The sequence below is a fragment of the Oratosquilla oratoria genome, chromosome 24, assembly GCF_046742065.1.
Source record: "Oratosquilla oratoria isolate Oo_2021 chromosome 24, ASM4674206v1, whole genome shotgun sequence".
Classification (NCBI taxonomy): domain Eukaryota; kingdom Metazoa; phylum Arthropoda; class Malacostraca; order Stomatopoda; family Squillidae; genus Oratosquilla; species Oratosquilla oratoria.
In genome coordinates this window covers 10,944,300-10,954,299 of record NC_134800.1, presented here as the reverse complement: position 1 = coordinate 10,954,299, position 10,000 = coordinate 10,944,300, and the positions used below count along the sequence as shown (strand labels likewise).

Sequence of the window (10,000 nt, the reverse complement as noted above, 5' to 3'; positions counted from 1 at the left end):
TGTCTACCTACCTACCTATCTATCTATCTATATGTGTGTATATATGTATATATATATATATATATGTATATATGTATATGTATATATATATATATATATATATATATATATATATATATATATATATATATACATGCTAATAAGAACACGGGTACGTGTGTCCACTTATGCAAAGTAGACGACTTGTAAAAAGAAACTAACGAAGCAGAGCGCTTTCGTATATTTTGCACTGAAGATGTAATATACGAAAGCGCTCTGCTTCGTTAATTTCTTTTTCCAATTGGTCTACTTTGCATATATACACATATATGCATTAAGGTCCTGATTCCCTTTATAAAGGAGAGAACCAGCAAAGACACGCACCATCTCCCACGCACCACCCATTGTTTCCCTCTCATCTTAGCTCCTCGTGGATAAAGGGTCATTTCTGTCTCTTTCCACTGCCTGAGTCGGAAGCAATGCAGCTAGTCGCAGCTTCATTTACACGGCGGCCTTCCCTCCTCGTCCCTTAATGCGAGAAATAAAGAAAACGGGAAGAAATCCCTTTGGACTGCGTCAGAATATAATCATCCCGGAAGGCGTCATTTTTGACGCATAAAGTCATCTTTCTTCGGAACAGAACCTGGAAAACAAATCCCCATGTGAGAGGAACTGAATATCATTTGGAATGCTCTTACTCCTCAACGGGCTCCTCCTCTTGTATGGGTTCCGACAGTTTGGCGTGACTCCCAATGACACTCTTGAGAGTGCTGGTGGCTGTGCTTTCTTCCAGGAGGAAGACTGGAGGAAGAGTAGAGGAGGTAATGTTGGCGTGGATGTCCAAGGTGCTGCCGGTAACGTTGAGGGAAACCGGGGCGTAGCAGCCGGAGTCGTTGAAAGGAAGATATTCGGGTTTCGGTTTAAAGATGAACTGGCCCATGGTGATCCAAGAAGCGAGAATCTGCAGGAACGAAAAGGAGGTACTGTTTTAGTCTACTCTCGTTTTATAAACATTTATGAAAGATATACCCGTAGCATTGTCATTAACCTTCTGGTAGATAAACTGGCCCATGGTGACCCAAGAAGCAAGAATCTGCAGGAACGAAAGGGAGGTTCTGTTTTAGTCTACTTTCGTTTTATAAACATTTATGAAAGATATACCCGTAGCATTCTCATTAACCTTCTGGTAGATAAATTGTATCAACAACAGAGTGTGACCATGTGAAGCCAGTACAACATTATAGACCAACAGCAGCCATATTTGGATAATTAAATTCCACTGTGGTAATCATTTATTGCCCAAAAAAAAACATAGAACTGAGTAAATTTGTTTTGTAAAACCCAAATCTTGTTATCTTAGGCGGATAATAGGACAAAAGAAATAAACCACTTGAAATGATGTCATCTTTCTACTAGCCTGTGTAAGGTTACTATTTCAAGTTCATAGATAATTAATCCATCCATCTTAATAATTATGATTTATTTTCTATGCCAGAATATATCAAACGGTCTAGTGGACACAAAAAAAAAATTCATTGTTTACGTGATTTCTTACAACTTAGTCACTCAGATATTAATCTTTCCATCTAAACTGAAAAACCCAAATCTAGTTATCTTATTAATCAAACATTCACCCATCAAAACCAAATGATACATCGCTCAGTCTATGGGATAAGCGTCGTGAATGTACAGAACTGTACTTAGCCTTCACTAGCCCCGGCGAATTCTCAGAAAGATTCGTCGTTCACCTTTCACACACACACACACACACACACACACACACACACACACACACACACACACACACACACACACACACACACACACACACACACACACACACACACACACGCACACACACACACACACACACACACACACACACACACACACACACACACACACACACATACAAGACCCGAGTAATATGCTATATACTGTTACAGGCTATTTAACGAGTTTCAAGGTGGAACATTGTCCCTTTGGACAAATGTTCTAAAACCCGATTATACCGACTTCGTTCACCATCATCTCCACCGGTCCTCCTTCAGCTTACCCAGGAGACTAGAAGCCCAGCGATAGCTCCCTTCTTGGAACATTTGGGGAAGAACACGCCCAGAAGGAAGACGCCGAAGGTTGGGCCTGCGACAGAGCTGGTGATGGTGATACACGCCTGGATCAAACCACCCAGAGTTCCCGCAAGGAAGGCGAGTCCGATCATAATTCCGCCTGTCACCAGAGCTACAGAAAAAGGAGACTAAATGTTAAGATATCTATCATGTCTATTGTCTTCTGTCACTCTAAAAATTTTGCTTACAAAAGGTAGACCATAGGATTGAGTTCTGGGTGTGATTGATTTGTAGGTAGATTCTTTAATGAGTAAAGAGATCAGTTGGCATAACGGAGGTGGAACGTAAACAAATCATCACATATTCTTATGATGCTCTGTTTTGCTTTGTCGCACATTGTTTTCAAACACCCATCCTGTAAGCAAAGATGAAGTTGAAAAAACAAAATAACGATTAAGGTAAGACAGGAACTTATAGTTTTTAAACAATTTGAATTACATTGCTGCTACTAGCGATTTGTTTTACTATAATTTGTAGTTTATCTCTGTCAGGCCGGAACACAAAATGAATTTATTTCTAAATCGAGGATTATAGTGTGAAAAATTCATAACAAAGGCTCAACTGCTTTAAACTTTGTGTGATTGTTTTTCTAGTGCCTTGTGGGTAATCGTTTACGAGTCGTCTTGGCTTCTTTAGTTCGACCTGGGTGTACCTATCACTATAATCATAAGTCCTCTTAAGGTTATTCAAAAGAGGTTTGATACATCGTTCAAGTAATTCTATCTCATCGACCAAGGTGTAGTTAATGGACACTCAGTTGATATGCTGAAAGTATTTTCAAGGAGCTTAAATTCAATGACCTTTGCCTGAATTTTTTGGTCAACCCTATTAGCATCAGATCTTAGTCACTTTGGATATTTAGACAGGCACTTCAGCATAAACAGATATTTCTTTCCCTTTTGATCTTCCTCCATGCCAGAAAAAAAAGTGAAAAGTTAAATTTTGACTTACAGATGATTTTGTTGACGACGGTAGCCGTAGTGTTTGACGCCTTCTGGAACTGAGGAAGTTTCTGGAAGACACCATCCCACATCACTGCGGCCACAGAGTTGATCACAGACGACAAAGAACTGTACAAAACCAAGAAATGGGTCAATGTCTTACAGAAGCGATGTAAGGGTTACTATCACAACTATTATACACCTACTATTGTATATGGATGTATACATATACACATATGTGTATGTATATACACCTACATAGGCTGTTATGAATAGGCAGCAAATTCCATTGTAAATATATTTTGTTAAAGATTAGAGTTTATCTTCTTAGTCATCTTTTCTATTCCTTGACAGACTCCGAAGGTAGGTTGAGTACGAAACTACTGTGTGAAAATATAATCAAAAGGACATGCTAAAGTTGGAGAAATGGATCATGAAATCATCTAGGTAAGACCACCCGCGTTCACGGAATAGGTGCCTGTGGGAAGGGAATATCGGTCTGTAGGAAAATCAAAGGAGAATTGAATAAACAAATCGTCTTTTGCCAGTAAGCGCTTTTCTAGAGCTATCAATTAAATCACGAACCAAATGCTTTTTGTTTTTGTTTTTTCAGCAGGACTCCTTCCCCATTATTATGTATAAAAAGAATGGCTAAGGTCCGAACACAAATATAGCAGATTAGGTGGTGACAAGCCTACACCAGGAGGCGCGTAGCTGCGACTGAACCCATAAATTTTGCCCTATAAGCTTGTGGTAAATCATAGTCACTGCTGGGAATCGGAGATAAGTGTGGGATTCGAACCCACAACTGATTACGAGACTAGTACGCTTCCAATCACGCCACCAGCCAACAGTAATTCATAAGTGCGGTTCTTCACCTTAGTGCGCCGCTGAAGAGTGCTGCCACGAAGAGCCCTGGCACACCGTAGATATGTCCCATCTTGTCCATGACGAAGTAAGGGAGAATCTGATCCTTCGAACTCAAGAGACCTTGGGCCATAGGGTCACAGTCGTAATAGGTGGCATAAGCGCACAGTCCACAGAGGAACACAGACATACGGAGTATCAGTTGGCCCACAACGTTGAAGTACAACACCCTGAAAGGCAAAGTAAATCAAAAAGACAGCAAAGGATGTTTCTTTTACCCCGCAGTCTCCTGTAAATCACTTGAAAAAGAAAAAAGTCTTTTGTTGGTGCTTTCGGTGAATCGTGGACGTGGCTAGAGGAGTAAACCTCAAACAACTAATGATGATGATACTTTCGGGGACTTTTCCATTGTAAGATTGAGCCAAATAACCTGCAAAGCCATTCCAAAGAGGTTAATTCTTTTATCAAAGAAGCAATCTGTACAGATTCTATTGAGCAAAAAAAAAAAAAGAACGGACGAATTTAGTCTGCTGAGGAGCAAGAGATGTACTCAAGCCACAGAAGGATCTAAACAAGGCATCACACTGAGAGTCTTACAAACACAAACAAATAACAGTTTTCCAGAGATGAACCTCACACCTCCAAAGAACGCAATGGAGGACTTAAGATTTTTTTTTTTCAAAGATCCTCTTCGGAACTCACCCCTGAGCCTTCTTAGTTGACCCCACGCAGCAGGTCCTCTGCATGTTGATCTGGGAGGTGCCGTAGCAGGCGCCCCAAAAGAAGACACCCATCAAGAAGGTGTTGATGAATGTGTGTCTCTCGTAGAGGCTCGTGCTAAAACTGGGATTAAGAAGGAGAGTCATAAACTTTTATTATACAAACGAAAAACCGTCGATTTGTGTCATATTTATCAGTTTTATTCCCCTTCCTCAAAATCCAACATATAAGACCAGTGACAGTGGAGAATATAAACTATCTTCTATTTGTGCGAAGGCTTCCTATGCCTTATGAGATTCTGTCAAATTTTAGCAGATATATACATACATATACACATGTTTTATACACGTATATTCACACACACACACACCACACACACACACACACACACACGCACACACACACATACACATATTTCAGTTATTCAATTTTCTTCAACTTCCACTCACATCATTGCCAACACTATACAATCACCCACGAACACCAAAAAATTAATGACCCCACAAAAATCACCTTTTGGAAATTACTCCGGATATAAAATTGGTCATATAGAATGTATGAATAACGGAGAAAACCTAATAGATTAAAAGAAATTGAAATCCCTTACATATATACCCACCAACAGAAGAATCTAAGACACTATATCAAGCGTGGGCAACCTTTGGCACGCGTGCCATTGTCTCGTGCCAACTACTTTTCTCTGACGCTCGAAACCCTGGGTTTTGTATTTCAACTCACTAAGATATATTCGACACATGGTGTTACTCCTTTGACCCACAACGTCTTCGTCGCCACAACAGACGAACAAGAATATTCCATAAAAGGGGCGTGCGGTTTAACAAGAGAACCTACAAGACTTCAGACATTCCTTGCAACATACCACGATCTTCTCCCAGCCCCTGTGCACTCCCAGAGCATCTCGTTCCCTGTCACAGAATACATATTCCCATACCTAAGATTCTACAACTCTCACCAATTTGGCCACAGGAACACAGTGCAATATTTAATCTACATTGCAAGACATCGAGTTCAAAACGAAGATGGGAACAGATGCGGCAAATATCCTCACTACTACTTATGCTAGATAGAATCATGTGCTATGTGCATGTGCGTGTACGAATATATATGCGTGTGTGCATATGCGTGTGCATGTAAGAAATATCGTTACTACATTTTAAATACAATCAAATGAAAATTACTTAAAAGTGAAACGTCAGTCTGGTTTACTGCCGAACCAAAGATGTAATTCTGTTACATAATCTACAAAAAGGACAATCGATGTGGGGAAGACATCGGTTCAATCCTCTTCCATTCACATAAATGATAATAAATACTCTCACGAGTCATGGAAGGACAGGGGAAGGGTACTTTTTGCATATGAGGGGAAAATATAAACATACGCTCTGGTAACTGAGTGTTTGAGTCCTGTAATACTCACTTGAACATTTCGGTGCGACCTCCCTTAGAGGCAAGCTCCCAGACCTTGTCCAGGCCACCGACCTCAATGCAGCCTACGACGATCACTGACCACATCCCGAGGACCATGATCACTAACTGGAAGACGTCCGTCCATACAACGGCTTTCAGTCCGCCCTGGCACAGAGAAAAATAGAATTTTACTCCTTTGTTTTGTCTTAAACCCGTTTGCTACCCATGTGGTGCTACACAAATTAATAAAATTTATGGTGTCCCAATAAAAAATTCATCATCAATTTCCTTTAGTGATTTGTGGGTAATTGCCCTTCTCTTTCAACCTCAGTGATGCAGCTTACGATTTCAAATCATCTGCAGTCACCTTGACCTTCCCGATGTTGAGTCGCCTCCCCGCTTGGCCAGAGCTTTCAGGAACCAACACAACATAATCCCCAGCGGGTCACGGTAATCAAACTCACGACCATCAGCTCATGAGTTCGACAAGGTTTCCACGAGGCTAAGAAAAAGAGAAAACGAAAATTGAACTGAAGGAGGAGGAACTTACGAAAGCAGAGTAGATGGTGCAGACCGTCCCCACGATGACGATTGAAGTTGAAGTGTGGAGTGGTGTGACGGAGGAGAGCGCGATGGAAGGAGCGTAGAGGCAGAGTCCCAAGTACAGGATCATCATCATCATGCCAATGCCGAGCAGAAGTTGCGTCAGAAGCTTCGATTTGAAACGCATGTCGATGTACTGTTGGGAAATATGTTAGTTGGCAAATTAAAAGAAAATAATGATAATAATAGAAAAAATAATAAACAAACAAAAAAAGAAGTAGAAGTAGAAGAAGAAGAAGAAGAAAAAGAAAAATAATTAAAACAACAAGAATAAAAAATGAAAAAGAGGAAGAAAAGGAAGAAGAAGAAGAAGAAGATGATTGTAGTGTATGCTAGTTATTATCATTTCTGTCAGTGTTTTGTATACATGTAGGAAATGAAAGTGATGCGTAATTGGATGTGAGTGTGTGTTCGTACGTGTAACGAATTCTGGAAGTTTCGGGAAGAAAGCAAAATTGTCATTTCTATTTACGTAATTAAATTATCATTTCTATTGATATAATGCAAAAGTTGAATAAATGTAAAATATATTATTATTATTATATTACTAAATTAAATTATTTTGTTATTTTAAGTGTCTATTATTTTCTGTGTACGAGTGGATAATTGAAAACAAATTGAGTAAAAGGAAACTCTCGGAGACGCCGTCAGTTCCAGGGTGACGCGCATAGTCATTCTTAGGCGAGCTCTGTGAGTGAGTGGTAGTGGATAGTGGTGTACTTAGTGGTGTATATATTTCGCTGTTCAATAAAACGGTGAACCGGAAGTTCCGATTTGTTTCATTGTTGCCAAGCAACATGATGATGATGATGATGATGATGATGATGATGATGATGATGATGATGATGATGATGATGATGATGATGATGATGATGATGATGATGATGATGATGATGATGATGATGATGATGATGATGATGATGAAAAAGAAAAAGAAGAGGGAGAGGAAGAGGAAGAAGAAAAAATAAAGGAAAAGATGAAGAGGAAGAAAAAACGGGATTCATCCAAGAACACTCGAGACACTACTTGCCTGACTGATGAAGATAAGAAACGTTACTGTCCAATGAACAACATTCTCACAATAACAAGAGGACGGGACTGAAATACCAACCTACGTACTTCAGAAACTAGAACCCTAATATTTCGGGAGACAGTTTGACGACTTGGGAACTCTGTGACCACAAGACTGAGAGTGGAAACGACGACGACGAAGAAGCTCACCTGGAATATGCTGACCAACTTGAGTGGATAGAAAACGGGGACAAAGAAATGCGCTGCAATCAAGACGCCGAAGACGCCTCCCCATAGATCTGTGGACAGCTGCATCCCGTGGGCATAAGATTCCCCTGACAGTCCTGGGGAATATGATAATTAAAGCATGAGGTGGATATTAAAATAACTGTAAAGATATTAATTATTCTGCATATAAACGTGTCCATTCATATATTTTATTCATACATAAATAAGTATAAAAACTAAGTAATTATATATACATATATATGTAGAGACATTGGGACAAATTATGGGAAAGGTGAAGGGGGAAACACGGGGGAAACACGGGTCTTTATCTGATTATCGATAATCAGATAAAGACCCTGTTCATACTATATATATATATATATATATATATTCATATATATATATATATATATATGTGTGTGTGTGTGTGTGTGTGTGTGTGTGTGTGTGTGTGTGTGTGTGTGTGTGTGTGTGTGTGTGTGTGTGTGTGTGTGTGTGTGTGTGTGTGTGTGTGTGTGTGTGTGTGTGTGTGTGTGTGTGTGTGTGTGTGTGTGTGTGTGTGTGTATTGTAAAAGAGAGGAACAAATTATCTGTAGGACATGTGGAGTTGAAAGAGACACCATTTTCGTAGTTATTTAACTTTTTGTGTGTGTGTTCTCAATATCTCTGATGGTATCATTTCCTTCAATTGGGTTTGCATAAACTGAAATTGCATAATCTTCCATTTATTCAACGTTTCGTCTTTAATAAGACATCTTCAGGATTGTCTATAATAACACAAGAAAAAAAATTACAACTTAGTATTATGAAAACTATCACTATAACAGGAAATAAATAGTAATACATATGATGGTGTTTACATCTAAAATGAACAAAGACAACTAAAAGGTATCATGGCGATCTATATGTGCGTTTGATGCTACCAGGAGGATTGGGAAAAGGTGGAAGATGGTCCGATTGAAAGCACTGAAGGCCGTTGGGCGGGAGGGGGAAGAGGGAAGGTTTTAGCACGAAGTCGATCGGATCTTCTGATGTCAATATAGGTGTTGGGTAGAGGGAGAGGGGGTGGAAGTCAACGTAGAGGGTTGAGGGGAGGGAGAGAGGATGGAGGGGGAGGTGGGAAAGGCGTGGAGGGGTAGGAGAGAGGAGATGTTGAGTTGAATGTCCGTGTTTGATTAGTAAGAAATGGATTAGATAAAAGTATAGATGAACACATGTTGGATTGCTCGGTTAATATAAGTTTGGATTACACCTTTCTAGTTCACTTATATTAAGCAAGAAATCATAGTATGCTCCTCCTAGAAAACTCTCCACAATAAGCCAACACACCTTGGACAAATGCTCACTAATAATGGTTATTCTAATTCACACTTCGATCTCGTATCCAATAGGGAACTAGATAAACTCCACTCCCCCACCACACCACATATCATGAAAAGATATCAACATATTTTACCTGAACACATTATCTGACGTACACAAGAAAGATGGGACGGTAATCAAAAATATGATACACAGATATCACCACCCTACAAATGAGAACAACGAAATCCGCGTCCTAATTTATTACAAAAACTCCAGAACTTCTTCTCTGGTTATGAGCAATGACACCTTTAGACGAGCTTCCATATCTAAAGCCTACGAATACAAATGTGAGGACTGCGCACCTCTAATTAATACATACAGTGGCCATACCAGATATACACTTAGCCGTCGTTTAACATTTCACCAACAAGGAGTCATAAAACAACATCACAACCTACTCCATAACCAAGAAATTAATAGGGAGACATTAATCAATTCAACTAAAATCATTGACAGCTGTGAGGACCCCAGACAACTTCAACTATTTGAAGGAGTACACATCAGAGATAGAGACCCATCCATTAACATGCAATCCAACATGTGTTCCACTATACCTTTATCTAATCTATCTCTTACTAATCAAACACGGACATTCAACTCAGCATCTCCCCACTCCACCAACTCATCACCTCCCTCACCTTCCTCCTCCAACCCCTCTCCTTCACCAAACCCCCTATATTGACTTCCACCCCCTCTCCCTCCTCCCAACCCCCTACATTGACCTCAGAA

At 39.9% G+C, this 10,000-nt stretch overlaps 1 protein-coding gene across 1 annotated transcript in view; it reads right to left on the bottom strand.

Annotated features, from left to right (window-relative positions):
* The window catches only part of LOC143038204 (sodium-coupled monocarboxylate transporter 1-like), a 32,569-nt gene that overhangs the window by 2,212 nt on the left and 20,357 nt on the right, over positions 1–10,000 (bottom strand). Inside the window, exons 4-11 of the mRNA XM_076207205.1 lie at positions 7,889–8,022; positions 6,615–6,803; positions 6,075–6,229; positions 4,619–4,759; positions 3,928–4,146; positions 3,060–3,178; positions 2,036–2,220; positions 678–940 (exon numbers count right to left, since the gene is read on the bottom strand). Of these exons, the coding sequence (XP_076063320.1) occupies positions 678–940; positions 2,036–2,220; positions 3,060–3,178; positions 3,928–4,146; positions 4,619–4,759; positions 6,075–6,229; positions 6,615–6,803; positions 7,889–8,022 (1,405 nt within the window). The remainder of the gene's footprint in view (positions 1–677; positions 941–2,035; positions 2,221–3,059; positions 3,179–3,927; positions 4,147–4,618; positions 4,760–6,074; positions 6,230–6,614; positions 6,804–7,888; positions 8,023–10,000) is intronic.